At 42.5% G+C, this 21,929-nt stretch overlaps 1 protein-coding gene across 1 annotated transcript in view; it reads left to right on the top strand.

Annotated features, from left to right (window-relative positions):
- The first annotated feature begins 4,775 nt into the window (after positions 1-4,775).
- RBM20 (RNA binding motif protein 20) overlaps positions 4,776-21,929 on the top strand; it is a 102,595-nt gene continuing 85,441 nt past the window's right edge. Inside the window, exon 1 of the mRNA XM_030488605.1 lies at positions 4,776-4,918. Within this exon, the coding sequence (XP_030344465.1) occupies positions 4,776-4,918 (143 nt within the window). The remainder of the gene's footprint in view (positions 4,919-21,929) is intronic.

A 21,929-nucleotide genomic window follows, 5' to 3' on the forward strand; every position in this document is an offset into this window, starting at 1 on the left:
TATACTGTCACCGGCTTGAGGTGACAAGTATAAGGCTTGAGCTCTTCACAGTAAATGCGAAAGGACAACATTAATTTACTCCACATTGTTCTGCATCAGGTCTAAAATCTTGCAGTATTTGCCTTTCATTAGCTGATTGCTGCCGCATATTTGAAAGTCTCAGCTATCCATGGCTGAGTGTCTGCTAGCTTGCCTCCAAAGTTTATCCTTCTGCATCTTGATCTACTCAAATCTTGAAGGTATATGACCATCACCGGTCAGCCCAGCTCTTGAGTTTTGTCTTTCTCCCTTTGCATATCTGGGACAAGGCTGTCTTTCTTGGTGCATCATTTCATAAGCTTCATTTTCTGATTGTTCACGGGGTGGTTATTCTGCTTCCAACCTAAATTTAGTAAAATTCTTTAGGTGATGCTGTTCCCCTATGAAAACATCAGCTCTATAGCCAAATAAATTTTAAAGCACTAGGTCTCCCCTGTGTTTTCTTTCCAACCATTAGGAAACTTTCTGGTACTTTCAAATGTCAGGTAATTTTTATTGTTTGTTTGTTTATAAACCAACCTGTTTCCCTAAGCTAAATTTTACCTGGTCCTTTGTAAATGTACCCTGAGTATTTCTGCACACCACCATTCCAACTGGCATGCAGTCATGGGTAGTGGAGCTCGCGCAGGTGCAGCAAAAAGCAAAGCAAGAGTAACTGCAAGAGAACCTACCAGTTGTGACCAACTGTTTCCATTGGCATCCAGTGAAAATAAAATCACCAAAAAGGAACAAGCAAAAAGTGGTGCTGAGTGAAATATTTCTCAGGAGTAGCTGCTAGCAGAAGCTCATAAAAGCAAATAGAGACTTACCCAGGAGGCAGATTCCATGTACCCAGGCACTGGAAATTTCTGCTTCAGTCTCCAGCTTCTCTATCCAAACAATGATTGGAGAGAACAAGCAAACATGCACAGCAAGCTCCAGAAATAGGGCTCAGCATAACCTGGGAAAAGCTAATGTGTATATAATTATTATTTGCCAGGCCTAAAGTGGTTTTTTTTCATCCTTTTCTTCTGGAATTTATAGCTATTTTCCTTCATTAGTTTTAGAGTCGAGTAAGAGAGTGCTCTCCTGCCTCCCTCCACAGTGTGCTAAGGAGTACGATGTTGCCATTCTTCCTAGATGAAGTCTTTTATTCCTGCAACTGGATACTTACGTTCCTTCAATCCTATTTAAGAGCTGACATCTTATTCTTTATGAAATCATTTCTGTATTTTAATGACTATTGCTTCTTGCAGAACTATCACAACACTATCTAGATTGCTATCTAGATCACACTTCCTAAACCTGAATTAAAATTCCTGTGCACTGTAGTAACAATAAAACCCAAAGTTTATTTTCCATTATTTCTGGGTGCCTTCTTATTCCGTTTGGAAATAAGCCATGTCACACACACAGTGGTACCGAAGCTGCTTCTGCGCTTTGCAGCTTAACTGAGCAGGATGATTATGGTGGGGCACAACGCTTATGAACAAGCCAACCCTGGTCCCGAAGTACTAGTATAATCCAGGTTTTGTGTCTTTCAATTTTTTCAACCCCCTGTTTCCCCTGATAATGGAGGGTTGATTATATATTAATTTCACAGGGGATTACTCTTAGGGTATTGAATTCACAAAAGATTAAATTTCAGGTCATAGAGAAACAGGTTCAGGCACGAACATAAGAAAGGTCTTAGTCAGACTAATAGGCACATTGACTTGATATAGTCCTTTATTCTTAGATGTGTTTCCTTGCTACTGTATAACTCTGTGGTTAAGTGAGCTCTTAAAGCAATGAAGTTACAGCTATTTTCGTTATTTGATGCTGAACTGTTTGGGGACACAGTATCCTGTGCGTGCCTGGCTCCATCACTTTTCTGCTTTATGGTCCCTTTCTTTTTTTCCTGAGTTCTGCCTGTGCCTTTGTTAATCTCCCCTCCTAAAAATTAACATTCTGGCTGTGAGTTCATGTTTACCAGAGAGCTGCTGCAGATTTATGCTCATGCAAGTTACACCAGCAGTTAGATCAGGAGCTCAGTTTTAGCATGCAGACTCCTACAACTGGAGAACCAAAAAAGGCATTGTGAAAGGTGAGGGTTGTTTTTAATCACATTACGAGATGCAGTAAGCATATTAAGCTCAGCTGAAGTTATTAGCTAGAAGTGTTTGTTGCATGAGTGCTCACTAACACCCATGGCATGGATACTTTGAAAAAAATCAACAGTTTTAATCTAAAGTCATAGACAATAAATTAGACATCAGCAACGGGCAAGTCAGTGTTTTGCCAAGTTCAGTGCCAAAATCACCATTAGCTGATTGTTACACTAACACAGATCGTGACTCTAGCTGAGGAAAAAACCCTACAGATATGATTTCTCCATGTGCATATGTAACCACATTCCATCTTAGGAGAATAGAAACTTGTATAGCAGTTTGCACTTGTTCAGTTCTACTGCAAAATCCAGACCCTAAAACTATGTTGTTTGGCCTAGCTACTGTTTGTTCTCTCTTGGGGCAGTGCTCCAGGAATACTGAAAGGCTTGGACAGAAACTGTTTATATTGATTTCTTGAGGAAGAGAGCCCATGAACCTTAGTCTGTGCTTGTTCACAAGCAATAATACACCCACCCATTTATATCCACGTAGGACAACCAGTGAAATACCTTGGCATCTGAGTAAGACTTGTGCTGCTGAGTTCAAGCATTCAAGGCCAGGTTGGACGGGGCTTGGAGCAACCTGCTCTAGTGGAAGATGTCCTTGCCTGTGGCAGTAGGTTGGAACTGGATGATGTTGGAAGGTCCCTTTCAATCCAAACCGTTCTGTGATTCTATGAAAAAGCAGACATGGGGATGAGGACTGTGGCTTTAAAAGGAGTGCATGGAGAAGATCTTTGCAGAGCTTTAAGAGCCCCTGCTGAGGCTGAATGCTGAGTTGTACACTGTGTGTATTAAATGCAGAAGTAGTGCCTAGTAAAACACACTTGATCCATTTTTACAAGTGATATAACTGTCTGTGCGAAGTAACACGTTCTTGTGACTATCCACCTTCTAATCCAGGGCCATGCATTAGTGTCATAGCTGTGCTCTTGCTGCCCTCGGAGCCATGAGTCACCATCTTTCACTTCCTCAAATAATTACGGGCAGCAGAGAGTGCCTGTTGCTTGGTCTCAAGGGCTTTATCTGCTGCTGTAACAGGGAGGAAATTCACACAAAGCCACTTTTTCAGTGGATGATGAGTGGATACCTGAGACTCACTTTAAACTTCAGGCAAAGATAGCACTGCATGATGAACTTTCTGTTTCCATGCATTGCCTCACCTGTCTGCCAGATCTTACCTTCCCTTGGGTGGAAGATAAGCCATCTATTCACTACACAGCACTGACCAGCCCTTGGCTGAACCAGAAACCCACACAGCCCAATTCTCCACTGCCCTGCACCTGGTTAGTGCTCTCCATCTGCAAAGAGCAAAGGACGTGATAAATGCAAATAGCTTAACATTTTCCAGTCCCTGGTGCTAGTATTTTTTACCCATTTACAAAGCTACATACTTGTAAATGATTACACCAGGTGCAGAGGGGACGAGAACCTGACCCCCTCCAAAATTAATCTTTCCCCTAAATCAGGATTAATCTTTCAAAGATGCCAGGATGTTTCTGCTTTCCTTGGTGCGTGTGTGAGTGTGTGTGTTGGGGGGTGGGTGCACGGCATACAGAGGCAGGAGCAAGTACTTCAATGGCCTTTGACTCAGCCCTCCTTAATAGAGCATGTTAAAAAGAAAGCGAGAAGACCTGGAAGGAACATTTTCAGCATTACCTATTTGTTACAAGCAGCACAATGTCTACTCCATCAGGCATCTGAAATGTCCTCCCAAAATATGTGCAGGTAAAAGCTTTTTGTCACACCCTATCATCATGCGGCAATTCCAGTCCTCAACCCTGTGTTATTATGGCAGCAGGTAATGCCTTGCTGGGTAGGGCTCGATCCTGCTCATGCATGTATTTGGAAGGAGGCAGCCCAAGATTGACATCCTTTATTAAAAGCAGGTTCTCTGGGTGGGCCCAGAGTGGGGATTTGCTTTAGGGATGACCCCGTTACATGAGAAGGTTTATAGTGCTGGCTATGGCGTACTCTCCTCTCCGTTTTGCATCAGCTGACAGAGCCTATGTCTGATAAATGACTAGTAACATTTCTGCAGAGGTGTTACCGATGACGGATTAAACCAATATGCACACTTTTCCCTCCTGCCCTTGGGAAGGGGAAAGATTCGATGTTTGTAAACCATTGCCTGAGGGTGAGCGGACCGGTGCCGCTTGCTCTTTACCGCACCGGGCAGGGCCAGGTGCGCCCGGCCGGCACACGGCGCACAACCGCTTGTACCGCTGCCCGCGGAGGCAGGCAAGGAGGGAGCGGGCTCGGCGCCTAGGTGGGGCCGCCGAGAAGGGGAGGGCCGGGACGGACCGGTGCTGGTCCAGGCCGCCCGCCCCTCCGGCCCCGCCAGCGCCGCGGAACCTCCTGTGCGGCGCCGGCCGCCTCCGGCCGGTAGCGGCTGCCCTCCCGCAGGGCGGGCTCAGGCGCAGGGGGCTGCCTGTCCCGCCGTCGCCAGCCCGGCGAGGGGGGGCTGCGGGGGGAGCGTGGTTGCCTCCCGGGCCGGTGCTCTGCCCCCTCCTTCTCTCCCTCCCTCCTTCTCTCCCTCCCTCCCTCCCGCCGCCGCGGCGGAGGGCTGCGCGGCCGTCCGCGCCTCCCGCCGCAGGGGCCTCCCCGCATGGTCCTCGCCGCTGCCATGAGCCAGGCCCCGGCCCCCCGCGGCGCTGACCCGCCGGAGAGCGATGCCCGCACCGGGGCCCCCAGCCGGGGCGCCGGCCGAGGGATGCCGCCGCCGCCCAGCCTGCCCCAGCTCCTCCACAAGTAAGAGCCGCCCCGCGATCCGCCGCGCCGGGCCGGGAGGGAGGGAAGGAGGGCGGGCGCGGGTCGCTCTCCCTCCCCGGCGGCGGTGCCCCCCTCCCCTTCCCCCGGGCAGACTGACAGCCGGCGGGGCCGGCCCCGGCCGAGCGGTGCCGCGCCGAGCCTCCGCCGCCCGGTGCTGCTGCGGGGCGCGTTCCCCGTAAAGACCGGCGCCGGTCCCGCTTCCCGGCAGAAGTTTCCAGCCCGAAGAGCCGCTGGTGTCGGTGTCCCGAGGGCTCGCCCCGGCACCGCGTTTCCTCCGGGCGGGGTCCGCTCCGTCCGGAGGGTTCTCCTCGCCTTCCCGCGGTCGGGGCTGCGCGGCCGCCCCGGCCCCGCTGCCTCGCCTTGGCTGGAGGGCTGGGGCGGCTTCTCCTCCGGCCTGGGGTTCGGGGCTCATCTTGTGCTAGAAGCGATCGCATCGCTGCAGAACTGTCCCAGAAAAAGTAACCTGTGCATGCGTGGAAGGCTTATTAATGAGGGCAGCGCATTAGCGAGGGCAGCGCTGCGAAGGGCATTTTGCTATTCGGATTTCTAGCTGTAAAGAGAGGGCAAATGTGTTTTTGCTACACAGATGCAGTGGGGCGAGCGATACTTTTCTGGCTAAATGAGAAGCTTGAAGAGAAACTGTAATGCTCCGTAGTTAGTACGTGAAGTATGAGTAATACAGAAGTTGGTCTGTGCCGATTCAAGATCGTTGCATGCACTGTATGTGATTTTTCTCAAGCCGTAACGTGTTAAAAGAGATGGGGGCTTATAACGGAGCAATAAATTGACCAGCGAATGCCGAGTTACGGAGCCGTTAGAATTGCCTTCTATTACTTTAAGATCTGCCGCTCGAGATGACGAGTGGGACGCTGGGTAGGTTGAGAATCGCTTTTGACATTGGCCACGAACTGGACGGGGCCCGTGTTTGGCCGCCAAGCAGAGCGCGAGTAGGACAAAGCACGGTCGAGCTGCAGCGGCCTCGCCGCTGGGCTTGCTCTGCTCTCCTACAACACCCCTTTATGGAAGGCACCAGCTTAGGCATCTCCTGTATCGGTTTGTCAACAAAACCCAACAGTGCAGCTAACGGAGGAAATGCTTTCAGTTTTCTCACTTATATTTGCAAAATACATATGCGCACGTATATAAATATTTATGTGTGTGTATGCTTTAATGTTACAGCAAGCTCAGAGTGTGAACGTTGTTTTAAGCCGGGAATTGTGTTATCTTTTATAAATATGTACGAACCTGGACTTTTAAAGTCGTTATGGAGTATGGCCCATAAGTTTGTTGATGCTTGGGTTTTGTCTGCATTTAAATCATGGTTTGCAACTTTGTTGTGAAAACGTTAATGGTTCTTGCTACCCACATTTCCTAATTGGAAATGCAGACTTGGGAGTTTGCATTGAAACTGAAACATTAATGGTCGCTTCCTAAATCCGCTGGGCAGCTGCAGTGCTATGTGTGAATTATCGTGCAACCAAAAGGTAATTTGCACTTACTCAAAATCAATCTTAAATTCTAAACTGCCCTCTCTAAAGATGGCCCTTATTTGTTCATGTTTACTAAGACTTTACGTGGATGTGTATCGTGAGTTAGATCAGTGAAGCTGTCGACACTGCTTCATGATTGTATACCTGGTGCAGCGCACATTATGTTAAAAGGCATCGTTTCTTCGATGATTGTGCCTGGTAGGGAATTATATAGGTAGGAAACCTCGAAACGTTTTCCCTTCCAGCCTATCTTTAATGGAAACATTTGAGAGAGGTGCCATGTTCTTCTTTGTCATGGTAATATGACGCAGAATGGCAGATGTCAAACAGCTCCATCTAAGGTCCTGCAACTTGATCGTACACTTTTGCAACAGCACAGCATAATTTGATGTGGGCCTATGTGTTTACCTGATGATTAATAAATTTCCACCCTGCATTTAATTGGAAACGCAGGCAAATTCTATTTTGCTTTGCTGAGAACATCTTGGTAGTTTATAATCTGAATTGGATATTCAGTGATTGTTAGGAAGGGAGATGTTAAGGAATATCTTCAATTGCTCTTCTGAGTTTATTTCTAATATGCTAGAATGGGTGTTATGACTGGCAAAACAGAACGGAAAGCAGTGATTGCTCTACAAAATGAAGTCGCAGGTTCATTACCAGGAAGGAAAACACTGACCTCTTTTCCTGAGCATTTTGCTTTTCTTGACTTTCTTTTTTTTTAAACATTTGCCATGTTTTTGCTTTGGGAGCTGCAGTAAACAAGTGTGCAGTCGCAGAATGCTAATTCAGAGCCTGTGGGTCTGAATATTGCGTGGTGGATCTTAGCTGGATCTCCCCGTTTTAACACTTCTAGTTTTGATTATACTGTTTAAACTTAGGAAGCTCTTTGGTTTCCTTCTTTCTCCCCTCACAGTGCTTTTGTTAGAAATTTGTACAGATGTTAGCTGAAGACAAATATAATTTAAGAAATTACTTTCTACATGGGCAGCTGCTAAACTTTCATTGTGAACACTGAGCAGTGAAGAAGGATTAAAACATAGTGACACTGGAGATCTGAAGTGTTTTTGATAGCAGCTACAATGGCTGAACTTGTGTGACGCAGGTAGCACGTACCAAATGCGTTAAATGCATCTTGGCTTTAATATTTATAACTTTAATATTAAAATATAACTGAATGCCTAGTTTGAAATTCCATGCTGATAGTACCTGAATACAATAGGACATAAATTGAAATATGCTGTTTACATGTTGTAATTTCCCCCTGAGTGACAACATCATTTCAGTTGATAATAAAGGTCCAGTCATAAGATTTACAGAGCACTTAACTTGCTGCCTATTCAGCTTGTTGTGATGTTCGATGGAAAAATACTACTTATTTTCCAAAAGTAAAAGTCTTGTTGCAGTCAAAGCCCTAAAGTTGTAGAGCTGAGAATGAAAAAGCAAGAGGGGAAGGGAACCCTGAATTTATGCACTACAGAGGAGGACTTACAAAAAACATACCATCGCATATGAAATAAAATGGAAGACTGAGAAGAAGGACAATCGTAATGGTGTTGGGTAGCGTTCATAACTGGTTTGTACCGTGGTGGCGTGGAAGGAGTGGAAATGCAGGGCATGGTCTATAGTACCAGCAAGTTAAATGTGTATGGGGAATCTCTAAGACCACCTCAAATACCTGTTCTGCATAGAAAATTAATGTGTTTTCGGAACTGCTGGTTTGTTTTATATCCCCCCCCCCCCCCCACTTTGGTAAGTCTGCTTTTATAAGAGTGTTTTTATTTATAATGTAGAGGTTTTGTTTATAATTCGCAATTACATTGCAAAATGTAACTTTTAGCTGACAGCTTGGCATGTGACACATTTTGGCACCTGCCGTTAGGTTGACTGGAGTGCCTAAGCAGCATGAGTGAATAGAGACTCCTATTAATAATTCCAGGTGTGTGATTCATTGCAGTCCGATGGAGCAACTAGCTGGAAATAACTGAGAGGAAGGACCGAGTGCTGGCTGTGGGCTGACTGTAAAGATGTTGCATGAACAGTGCTTTCTGTGAGAGTTCTGGCTTAAAATGTGCCACAAGTGAACTCCATAATTACAGGAGACCTGATTATGTTGAAGTGCAATCTCGTTGTATGTTTTCATGGCTGGTTCCATGCTTTCAGTTCTAATGATTTGTCATGGGTAATATCTGTCTGGCGGAAATGGAGTAGTTTTTAACTCCCTGTGTCAATACAGGAGTATATGTTTGTTTTACAAATCAAATAAAGACATCTTAAAACGATGGGGGGAAAACCAAAGTTGGTGGTTTTTTTTCCTAAAGGATTGTGCCCTCAAGATTTTGAGCTCCTCTAGAAGGAAGATGGAATTTCCAACATCTGCGCCTGAGTCGTCATCAGTTTGTGCCAGTTCTGGGGGCAGGCAGGAGTAAGCAGGCTGGTGCTGAATGCTTTAAGCCCTTTATTTCCTGTAGCAGCGAGGAGGAAACTTACTGGGAAAAATGACCTCCAAGTTTTTAATTTTTAACTTAAACCCATTACATTAAGCATTTTTCTTTTTAAATTTGCTTCCTTGTGTGTTTATTTTGTGCAAAGTGTGGGATTTTCTTATTATTTTATTTTTTTTTCTTTTCACAACTCAAGGTCTCTCAGGAGAGATCAAATATGAAATGTGCTCCCATTATATACATTAGTCATGGCAAATAGTTTGGCGTATATGGCAAAGGCTAAACTGATACTTAACAAGGGGACATTAGGAGAAACACTGGTTTTGCTGTTTCTCTTCTTACTGTTACTGATCTGGGCTTTCCATATTTATTTGCCTTTTAAAGTACATCTCCAAAATATGAGTTGCTTCCCTGCCCGACAGAGCCCTGAAAACTTATGGAGTTTGTGTTGTACCAGCTATGTAAGATCCCTGAATGGAGATGAAAACAAAACAGAAAGTGCTGTAGCTGTCTGAGCTGAGAAGCTTTACCCAAACAAGAGACAGGAGCTGAAAAAGCAGACTGCATGGTGTGGGACTCACCGCGGAATATGGGAACTAAACCCGCGTTATTAAACTCCTCCTTGTGTTTCCCATTCATCATCTCTGTACCTTGTGAAACACACAGCGAGGGAACCTCAGCTTCCTTGCAATTGTCTGGCTCCTTGCTGTGCAATTATTGAGGCTCTTAGACCTCACCTGGCATTAAAATCAGGACTAACGATGTGTGTGCCACATGTGAGTGTGCATGGAGAGGCAGGGACAGGGACACCTGCGGGGTGCCTTGCTTTTAAGTTCTTACAGACAGTAGCATCAGCAATGATCATTACCTTCAAGTCAGGTAATGAAGGTTTCTCTTTTCTCTTAACATTTCCTTTTCTTAACATTTCTCATTTAAAATACTTTGAAAACAAATAAACAAACAAAAAACCCCCTTTTTTTTTTTTTTATGAAGACAACTGACCCCTCCTGTATATCAGGTGTGACCCAAAGCCTAAAGATGAATTAATCATATGGATGTTCTCTGTTTTAAACAAAAATTACTGAAAATGTGGGTTTCTTTGTCTTGAAATCTTTTGTGTTTGTTTTTCTGTTTGTTTTGTTTTAACTGTCATTTAAAAGCCAACAGCTTATTGAGAGAAAAGCGCAGTAAAATTGAATTTAAGGCTTGAAGAGAGAGCACGGAGGTACAAACAATTTAAAAGGAATGCCTTGCATGCAAACGTCTCCATGTAATCTGGCTTGTATTATCAGATATCAATCCATTCTGAGTTGCCCAGAAATGTCAAAATTCTTTCACATATTTTAGTGGAAAGAGAGGTAACAGCACTGATATCAACTTTAGTAAAGAGTTAAATAATACGTACTTGATAACAAGCAACATACTAAGTGGGTTTTGAGCTCAACACATGGCTGTGGAGTCATCTTTACAGAAACTATGTTGCCTGGAGGTTGCTCTATTATTGGAAATTTAATACTACTGTTCCCATCAGTGGGAAGACTGGGAAATGTGGTTTTTTGGTTTTCTTCTTAATTTAGCCGTTCTCCATTCAAAGCTGTGTGCGCCTAACATGTAACTCCTTTGAATAGTTACATGTGACCTGGTGAGCTACTGCTTCTCTGTGGAGATGATGCTAACATCTTTCTGACTCCATTGGAGGAAAGGAAAATGAAGATGGGTAAAAGCCTCAATAACTTTTAGTTCTGATCCTTCCTGGGGACTGTCAGAATGGGAGGCACAAGATCTTCACAGAAATATTTATACTTCGTAGATGACAGCAGAAATTTATTTAGGAGGGTAAAAAATTAATTGTTTGCATGAAGTAATAATTTCAGTCACTTGAAAATACTCCTTCAAATAGAAGCTGCTTTTTTCTGAAGAGTAAGCTGTCTTGATTATTATTTTTTATTATTTAAATGAACTCCTTTGATCTGATTTGCAGCTAGACTTTATCAGACTGACTTTATTCCCCGGAATATACTCTCTCCTTCTTCCCCACCTGTTCATCCTTTGTAACGTTTTATAGTTGATTTAAGGATGTAATCGCTCTGTTGGCCTCTGCCCTTCCATGTCCAGCCGCTTTCTCTTTGTCACGCTAATGACCCGTCACAGTGAAGCTGTCACTTGATGCACTGGGTGAAACCAGAAAACTTGCCCCTTTGGGTTTTAGAAACATTTAATATCTGTCCTGTTCTGACAAGTGAAGCCTAGCCAGTTTTACAAATGCCTCTTGCCTCTCTAGAAAAGATGCCAAATAAAAGCATAGGGTATTCTGTTGCAGGAAAGGGGCAAAGGCTTGTTTTCTTAAAGGATCAGTATTTATGAGTGCACAGGCAATTATTTTGTTGCAGGCTTACAGCATTTTTCTGTGTGTGTCTAAACTTGTCAAATGCGAATTTAACTGATGTTGATTGTAGCACAAGCTGCATATTTATCTTGTGCATCTGAGCAACTACAAGGAAGGTGGATTTGTTGTTAGCTTTCTGTGTGTCTCTGTTGGGAGATGAGCTGAGTAGGACCAGGGTGGGGTTGCACTGGGTGCCTGTTGCTCTAAATGATGCTGTTCAGATTTGTCCTCCGTCATCTCCGTTGTTGAAAGACATGCAGGTGTCTCACCAGCCTTTGCAGAATGCTCCAAAGATTCCCTGAGTCCTGCCTGCCTCTGGGAGTGATACGAATCTGTAGCTATACTGGTTGTGTAGTCCATCTCCTGCATGGTTTTAACTCTAAAGTCTGTGTTACATGAGGTGTTAATGATGGTGACTGCTTTAAGAGGAATGGGAGAATATTCTGCTTCATCACTCCTGGATAAATTTCTTACTAGAAGAAGACAGGGACAGGATGAGGAAGTGTTTAACTCCTGTTTCCTTGAGTAATGTCTTCTGCTGGCCAGGATGGACAGAGAAAAGGGTATGATGAGCAAGTTCCCTGGCTTGATTTCTGATCACTTGGTCCCTTCCCTGGCTTACTGGCTTTGAGATACCAAAAGATCTGATGTTATCTTGTATTAGCTTTCCTCAACTTGCCACAAATCTTATGATTTTCTGTACAGTAGGCTGCAGAATACTAGAATTCAGGCAATGTAAAATGTCTTACATTTGATAGTGTCAAAGCTGTGTTTTATGTGTTGTGTTTTTTTTCCTGGAGGGGGAGAGGTGTGTGAGTTCTTGCTGTCTGTGAGCCGGTGCCACTTCTTTGGGAATGTGGAAGAGTTTCTCTTGCATCTTTACTTATAGTTGAATCTTTGTTTTAAGAAATAGACTAAAAGTACCTCTGCAAAAAGCGACATGATGGTTTCCTTTACTGAGATAATAAATACTCTTTGGTGGGCTTCTACATATTGTACAGTTAAAAAGCAGCAGTAAATTAACCAGAGTCTGTTTCTGCAGTAGGAAATATTATTTCTGTCTGTGCTGATTAACATGTTCTCCTCTTAGTGGAAGATGTGCTAAGTAATTTTATTAGGTTTATGATACATACAGTTAATTTCACTGACCAACTTTTATTGTTCTCTTTTTTACCTCAGTTTTTAAAATAAGTGTAGAATAAAATTGTTTGCGATTTTACCTATAGAGTAAAATTTTACTTATTAAGAACAAAATGCCATATAATGCTTTAATAGTGTCTTTTCCACCCTGCTTTCTGCTCTGCCTGGCACTGGAGTGAAAGCAGATTAACTTCTGGTATAGAGAAGTTTGCTCCAGACCCTGCAGAGCTGCGCATAGCTATGTGTGTTTGAGTGGTTTGAGGTCTGGATGCCACTCCAGTGATTGTCAGAGATTTCCTTTGCTCCCCCACATAAAATTCTTTGCCAGAGATTATGCACAATTCAGATTGAGGTTGGGATTTAGAGAAAAGATGTCTCCCAAAACCACAGAGAGAAATATTAACGAACTAGGGTGAGATGTTTTTTCAGCCCTAGGCTCCTCTTATCTTTCAAACTCTTCCATTAACACATCTTAACATTCACACTCCTGCTATCCATGTGCTCTGCGCCATCCATTTGTGCCCCACTCATGGCACATTCTTATAAGGTCACCTACAGCTTTCCACTGTCCTGCCAACACACAACCAAACATTTGGGCTCTTTTCTTTACTGCTTCATTCAAGGTCACTATTCTATCCTGCAGCAACACCTTCTCCTGATGGTACAAGCAGGGCTTACCCTTTTGCTGGCATTTTTCTGTTGACTCTCTTTGAGATGGCCCAATAGGTTTGCCTCAGGTTACTCTGACATGCATTACACTTAGGAAAGTGCCCTTGTCGTGTCTAGAGGTGAACATGTTTGAAGTAGTACAGAACAATAGTGGTTGACTGGGATGGTATTTTTGGATACCTCTGTTGGCAGCGTGGGCAAACAGGTCATGGCTAAAATGATGTAAACAAAACAATAAAAGTTCCTTGGTGCAGAATCCAAGTCAACTCTTGTGTTTTCTGCACTGTTTTGGATATTATTTGAGCATGCCTTCTCTTTTCCAGCTCCTGGAGAAGTTAAAAAGTGCTAACTAACTGCTACAAATTTGACAATAAATTTTAAGTTAATCACGTATCAGCATATCTTTGGTAGATCAGACTTCTAAAAGACAAAACCTAGGTTTTGTAGGTTTTCTGCATTGCACAGTATTAAAGGACTGAATTTCCCTCCAAAAAAAGGAGTAAAATGGAAATTGGCAAAGGCTGGAAGTGACCTAGTAATTTTGCTTAGATGGTTAAAGTATATTTGTGTAGAGTAAAGCAACACATTTTACTTATTACATGAGTGTGGTAGGTGGCCAAGCCACTTTGCTTGTCAGTGGTAAATAAGACAGGTGAATTCCTGTTAGGATATAGTGTATATACTATGAAACTAATCTTGCAAAGCCTTATTCATGCACATGCACATGTAAAGCCTTACATTACTTACGAAAGGCTTTAGAGGATCAGATCCTGTCATCTAAGTCCGCAAGGCTGCATGACTATTTGCTGCTTGGGTTTGTTTGTTTGTTCGGGGTTTTGTTTGTTGTTTTTTGCCAGGTCACTAGGAATCCTGCAGGGAAATGTTAAGATCAGTAACTGCTGACAGGAGAGACCTGATACAGTAGAAGCCAAAGAAAACAACAGAAAGTTATCTTGTGCTCCAGCGTTGAAACTTCTCTTTTAAAAGAGAGCATGGAGCGGGGAGGAGTAGGAATCCATGCTCCTTTGTGCCTCTTAATAGCATATTAATGGTCTGACATGTTTTAAAGCCAATCCTCTGGAGTGTTTAAGCCTCACTAGCTATAGGGATTTGCAGCGTCAGAGGTGGAGAGGGGTTTACAAAGAGCCCATCAGCTCCTCCGCATAGCGCTGCGCTTGCAGGTGGCTCTCACAGCTGGCTTCCAGTTGATGCTGAACGTTTGGGAGGAAAAAGGCACAATCTTAATCTCTGTCTAAATTGGCCACTTGCTTTGTTTTCTGTGTAAATTCCCAGGGGTTTTGTTTGTTTGTTTGTTTTTTACGTTTGCTGCAGTTTTTTTAATGGAATAACATGAAAATAACAGATACCATTTTGTAGTGTTTCCCTTTATATTCAGAGGAGCTTTTATAAATTTTATAAAGTTCTCATTTTATCCCAATCCATATAGCAAGGACATAAAATATAAGCAACTAACTCTCTGAATTGCTGGTGTAATTTTGGGGGGAATCTGTTCTAAACTACAAGACAACCTTCTGTAGCCTCTTCTGTACCACACACTGCCTTTTCCTGTGCATTTTGGTAGTACTTGGCACTGCTTTGTTTGTAATCTCCTCGCGTTCTGTAGAAATAAGACCCTTTTCCACAAAGATAGAAACACACAGAAAAGAGACTCTCCACACGTTTCTTATTGATCTGTTTGGTATGACAGATTTTTCCTTTGTGTGTCCTTCTTTGAAGCATTAAAACCTACTGTTTTGCTTTGGTGCTTCTACAGTTTCAAGCTGTATTATGTGAAAGTTGGTAGCAGCGTTCCAAAGCCGAGGACTTGATTGGCAAGTTTTAGCTGTGAGTAAATTTTCACAGCTGATCCATAAATCCCCGACAGACCATTAGGAGCTTCAGAGCAGCTCTGGCAAGCTCCCATACAATAATTGTAGTTTTAAGTTTGTTATATTTAGTTTTCTCACCTCTTAGCTGGATGCCGGGGGACCTGACGAGCAGCAAACCAGCTCTGTATCTACTTTTTCCTTCCACGTTGGCAGTCAGTACGAGTAGCTCGGCATGGCAGGAAGGCTTGCTGGTTGAGTCCCAGTGGACAAGGCTGAGACTGTCCAAGGGTGTGATTTGTGACAAATGGACCCCAGATCTGGGGTTACATGTTTCAGTAACCCGGGCAGACTTGGAGTAGTACATCATTTCTCGCCCCCTGCCTCCAGCCCTTGCTCTTAAGAAATCAGAGAATTGTCAAGGGAGCCGGAAAAAAGTGCTTCTTCAAGCTTAAACAAGACAGAGTTGTATATAACTGTGTGAGACAGAGAGGCAGCTCTTAATTTAAATTCCCTGAGGTAATTGTACTTATTTATCTGTAGGGAAGCTGGGAGAGTGACCAGCTTTTAGGAGTCACCACTATCCTAAGAACAGAACCACATGGATGGCAGCGGTGAGAACAGCAGGCTTTCTTTTATGGTGCCAGGGTGTGATGGTAATGATGTTGCTGGAGCCCCTGGAAGCCTGGCTGTGAGACTATAGTGACTATATTGCATCTTTGATAAGACCTGGAGAATGCTTTTTATATACTAGGGCCCTACCGGACAGTCTAATAAAACCAGAGGAGAGGTTCCTATTGTTCCCTGGATTTGGATCCTGCTGGATGGGCTCTGGAAGCAGACTTGGCTGCTTGTTTGAGCAATTAATGAATATTTTGTATGGTTCCTTCAGAAATCTGGACTGCTTTGCCAGGGATGTATTACCAGTTGGTGGAGCCTGGTGTATTACCTTGCTGAAGGGACCAGGGGATTGTGTAGAAGGAAAGGGTGTGTCTGCATGGTAAACTCTTCCAAAGGGATATTTTTTCCCTTTCTAGAAGAGGGAAAGATAAATTGAATATCTTTATCCTTTGCAAATAAAACCAGCCCCTCGTACTTATAACCCATGAATTATTTCTTTACACAGAGGTGTGATAGAGAAGCATTATGTGAACTGTTATGAAAAAGGAAAGGAAGAAGAATTGGTGGTCTTTTAATTGAATGTTCCTTATTTATTTATTTATTTAAGAGCAAGGAAATCAGAAATATAATTAATATTAAAAGCTCCTTCAAATAAAAAATCCTTCATGTTAAAATTTTAATTTAGGAGGATCAGAAGCTTTGTTGATTAGGGTCTTCTTAGGATAAGGATATAGTAACTAACTATAAATAGTGGTACAGTGAGTGATGATCTCACCCTACAAACTTTGTGTTGAACTTGAGCGGGAGAAGGTAAAAATATCAGCTGACAACCTTCTTGCAAGGAGGCATCTCTGATTAAAATAGAGGGATCTTCAGTAAAAGAAACAGAATTGGTCGTCTCTTCAATCCTTAGTTTCAAGTGGTTTAGCTTTGTTTGATGCAAGAAGTCAAGTGGAAGGTGTCATTACTGTGGTGGGAAGAGAGTGCTATTGATGCCTGGGCCAGTTTTGGTATCTGACACTCAAACTAGAAATGCTAGGAGTGACAAGAGTAAATGAGCTAATAACATGTACAAATGAAACGCAAAGCATGCTTCAGCTGGAAGAAAAGGCAATCCCTGTCATCTGCTCATCATAATGGAAAAAAGGTTTCAGAACAGTATGGAACTTTTAACATGAATTAGGATTGGGGTAGGATTGTGGAAAAAAAGACAGTAATTAGAAATGCAAAACTTTGTTAAGATTAGAAACAAAAGATGTCAGTTATATGGGCGTAAGCAAACTACATACATCTTCCTAGGTTCATCTGTGTGAGTGTTGTGCTCTGCTTTATGTCCTCAAGAACTGAATGGATGGGAAGCAGGTCACTCAGAGGACAGTAGGGACCTCCTATGCTCTTGGGCAAGCAGTTCACCACGGTAGTGGGCTATAGATAAGAATGGCAGGGCATCCTTGCCTAGTAATTGCTGACCAGCAGGCTGCTAATGCAAGCTTCCACTAACTCACATTTCATCTCCTTGGCAAATAAATACTGCAAATGCTTATTTGCAGAAGTGGCTGGAATGAATCGGTGACCAGTATTTACACATGTGAGAAGTATGCAAGTGGAGCCTAAGATGAATCCATAATTAAAGGCTAAACATAATTGGGGTGAATGAATCTAGAGTCTTATTGCTGATTGTTGCTCTAAAATACGAGCAAGTCAAGGGGGGAATTTAGCAGGCTTGTTTTCACTGCAGGGTTAACTCAGACTCCTGCCAAGGTTTTAACCACTACCATCTATCAAGCAAAATTAGCTTGATAGCTAATTAAAAAGGTGCTTTTGAGACAACTGAGGATTCTGAGGAGAATCTGTCCTTCACTTGGATAGCTGGCACTTTGGGAAGAATATGTTGGAAAAATAATCTGCATGCTGGATATCCTCTGTTTCCACCATTCCCTGAAGGACGGAAACGTTCTTTGTGTGGTGCTGTTGAGCAGGAAGGGTTTCAGCTCTGCTCTGCTCTGCTCTGAGAATTTGCCAGACTGAAACGGTGTGGGATGGGCTGAGAGCTGCTATGGGGAAGTTTGGGTTAGGTTAATCAGAGGTAAGGTGTGAGGGAGCTGTTCCCAGAAGATGTATGTGGGGAAGAGCTGATGTACTTCTCCCTAGCTGCTTCAGGAGAGCCTAGGCATTATGCTGGTGTTAAGTCAAACATCTTTCCTGGGTATTTTTCTGTGCTTTCTCCATGTAGTCTTGGTCTAGCTGGCATCAATGTTTTCTTTTCCAGCTATTAATTAAAATGAGAATGAAGTTAAGCTTATCTCAAGGTGCAGACTCAGTCATTTGCTTTTCCTTCCTCATGAGAGAAAAAGTGGCTTGCTTACAGCTTTAGTAATTGCAAGAGATGGATGATGGGAAAACTAAGTAAGTGTCTTTTCCTGTGTGGATGTTATTTACCTGCGCAGTGGTCGGGAGGTTCTCCAGCTTCTGTATATGTCTGTGAGAGTACAAGTGATTTGAAGCAGCAAACTGGGATTTTTTCCTGATGGAAAGGGTGCCTAGACTTATCTAGGACTACAGCAGGATATTAATAGAACATGCTGCATTTCCTTTGCATAAAAATACGAAGGGCACTTTGCTGAGAAAAAATCCTGCTGTGCCTTTATGTGTTTGGGACCAGCTTATCACCCAGCTAAAATTAAAAGGTGAAGTCAGGCAGTTCTTACTCTCTATTTTTAAACTGCTTCAGCATATGAATGTGAGTGTGAAATCTTTCTTTAGGCCTCTCTTAACTTAATTACCTACTTATTTAAAATATTCTCTTCTCAAATTGCTGAACTATAATTGTATTCATCTTTTCCGTGGACACACTTTAGTTACTCGATGTCTGTTTGATTAGTTTTATGCTTAATTTGTAGTTCCATAGTTATTTACAGTGATGGAAGCCTTGTGGTAAGTGTTCAAAATCTATTTTGATCTGTTAAAAAATTAGCAAGTAGATGATGTTCTTGTCTATCTGTTCTGTGTTTTTCTTCTGGAAAATATCACAAGGAATCCCACTTTAAAAAAACAAAACAAAAGAAACCAAAACCAAATCAGTAAAAAGAATTCAAGTGAATAATTTTCATTTGACCTTAATAATAGAAAATAATGTAATAACTGAAAATGTTTTGTTACACTTTCATTTCTTAAAGTATTTTGTTCTGTGCAGGCTTATTCCTATTTTATTTTGTTTATATGTCTATTCTTCTATTTAGGTGGAAGGGGTGATGTGGGCCCAGCACAGGAGGGGCAGCGGAACTGCTTATAAACCATAGATTTGCCCCTTTATTCTGCTGATTTGGATATACTGAATTCTTCTTCATGCATTTCAGTGAATCTATGAAAAATCCCTGTCAACCGCCTTCGAAATTACATTGAGTCCTCTTTGCTTGCATAGAGAAATAATGTTTTCCAGTCTCTTAGTTTCTCAGCCTGCAGAGGGTGTGCTTTCCTCCTTCAAACCATCATCTCTCAGAGCAGTGCCCATCACCCTGTCCCTTTGGCACTGCACTGAGAACTCAGCACTGCATCCAGAGGCAGGAAAGGAAAAGGGTGTCTGTCTGCCTCTGTCCTCTGTGACATCTGTCCATCGATTCCTTTGACTGACAGTTGAAGCACAGGCTGTGGGACTTCTTCCCCACTGATCCCTTTCACAATGAAAAGAACACTCCTGAGACAATGCAGTGTTTCTCTGCATCCTCCATCCTCTTTTGGGACTGGCTATTGATCCTAACATAGGATCCTAAAATGGAGATATGTGTTCTTTCCTTCTCAGTGTTTTCCTGGTCCCTTTGCTTTTGTCAGTGGGAGCAGCTGTGGTGTTGGAGATCTTGGGAGAGTCTTCCCTGCAGTTTCCCATGTCTGGTCAAGCAGTAATCAGGCTCCACTGTGCTGGGTTGCTTGTGTTTTGTAAGGTACCTGAAGCTGGGTGAGGTGTTAAGCTTTGAATGCCTTCAGATGCTCTTGGAGTGTGCATATGGAATTCTATATGCAATCCTAGCTTTGACAGCTGGATGAGTAAACCAATGTCTTTAGGGTGGCTGATACCTGGGGACGGCAGTGAGTGTGGTTACATCTCCCCAGGCAGACCCTATGTGCTCTTGATCGACTGTTATACTTCCACATACATTCCCTCTCCCCTCTGTCCCTTACCAGGAACACTGGAGATCTCATAGGTTTGGGTGTTAGATGACAACACATTCATATTGCTGGTGAGAAACATGTTGCTATTCATGGTGTTTAGTAGCAGTATAGTTAGATAGCTAGACAGTGATGTTAAGTAACACAAACCTGGAGCCGCAGTCTTTTGGACACATCTTCCCATGCCAATCTTGGTGCTTGGAACAGTTTGCCCATTAATTTGTTCCAAGCTTCCACCCCCTCCTTGCCCTCTCCAGAAAACCCTTGGCAAACCATCTCTTCTGTAAATCCTTCTGCCTTGGCTGGCCACTGCCTTCTGTTCATGCTGTCCTGTCCCATTCCCCTTTTTTGACTTCAGATTGAAAATTTGTCAGCACAGAGGTTTTTATGTCTCATAAAGAAATACTCAGACCCCTTATGCTTTCAGAGATGAAAAGTAGCATTTTAAGACTCTAAATGTGGACAGGATGTTCACCTAGATAATGGGGTTTTTGTATGGCTAAATATGTTCATAGATTTTCTTTTCTCCAACCAGAGACTGTAGTCCAATATTAGAAATGTCATACTAACAGTACCCGCAGAACTTCTGCTGCTGTCATCTTTGTCTGCATCTTCTGCTGCTGTTTAGTTTTCAAAACTGATTGTTTTTTGTAAGGTTGTATTTGTAAATGAACATAGATACTGTGCACCAGTGAAATATATTTGACAAAAGCATCTTGACAAAATTAGTGGGTTTTAACCGTGTTCACATGCTTGTGTGCTTGAAATGGAGCCTGAAGAATTTGTCCTCTGGAATCTTAAATTATGTTTTGGCCGGTGGAAATGAAGCACCTGACAGCATTAAGCTATCAGAAGGATTTCCAGTCATGGGCAAGCAGCCATTCTGCATATGTTAATCCATGGCAGGAGATTTGGACAGCTCTTGATTTACTAGCGCTCATCTGTTCAATGTAAGCTGGAGATCAGCACAGCAATTACCTTTAACATTGATTGAAGAGTACTGAAAGGGAAAGGAGAATTTTATGGGTATGGTGCAAATCTAGCAGAATTGCAAATTGTACTTCTATATAATCCTAAGAGTGCATTTCTCAAGGTGGCCAAAGGAACTGTTTTATAATTGCTACGCTTGTTTAAAACTATCTTGCCAGCTTTGTCTCATTATAAAGCAGACACTTCAAATTCTCTAATGTCCTTTTCAGTAGATTGGATTAAATAATAGGAGAACTAGAAACTGTGTCTGGGTTTTAGCAGCTTGAACATTTATACATTTGTTTGAATGCTGCAGAGTTTACATGAACAGATTTATTCGCTGAGCTAAACATATGTTTTTAAAACTAGACTATAAAAATTCTTATGTTTTCTTCATATTGTGGCTTTAAATAGTTTTAATAGTAGACTTTATTTGAAGAATTTGAAGCATCCTCTTTTTATTTCCAAACTGGTACATAAAATGCATTTATTTAAGTGGGGAATAAAACTAAAGAGCCAGGTCATAAAGCGGTGTTCACTAAAACATAAAAGTAATACAAAGATTCCTGTCATGTGATCTGATATCAAAACCAGAGGAAATAACTATCTTGTGTAGCATATCGCTCAGGTGGAATAGAAAACGTCTATCTCAACATTAGCAATAATGATGTATGTAATGTATCAACATTTTTATGTGTGCACAGGCTTTTCGGTATGTCTGTTTACACACTTGTATACAGTTTTACTTATTTAAGGACTTCATTCACAATTTTAGCTATTAATGTTGCTAACCTTTCTCAACATATAAATACTTCATTGTGGTCTCCCACACAGCTGTTGTGTCTTCCAAAAAGACCTGTGCTCCTTTAACCAGGGAATTGTGTAAAAATAGTGCTTGGGCAATTATGTATATGACAAACTATATTGTTCAGAAGGTCCATTGGTTTCTTACCACATTCCTGGGGCTGTCTGGATCAAAGCATTGATATGATGGAAACTGTCTTTACATTTTCATGGCATGATTTTAAAACCAAACAGACGTGAACTCTTTGAAATCCAACCCAGTGCTTTGGCTTTCCTGTCAGCTGAGATTTCAGATTATTGCATGGCCTGTGGCATGACCTAACTTTTACAGAAGCTTCTATAATATACTTCTATAGGTTTTACCACACTTGTAATAGATTTGTGATGAGGTTAGCCTGACCTGATTTCTTTGAGGGTTGGGAGAGTGCTAATACTGTATGAGCATGGCTTTGTACAAAGAATGCATGTTTATGTATG

Source organism: Strigops habroptila, chromosome 5 (genome assembly GCF_004027225.2).
Source record: "Strigops habroptila isolate Jane chromosome 5, bStrHab1.2.pri, whole genome shotgun sequence".
NCBI classification, from domain to species: domain Eukaryota; kingdom Metazoa; phylum Chordata; class Aves; order Psittaciformes; family Psittacidae; genus Strigops; species Strigops habroptila.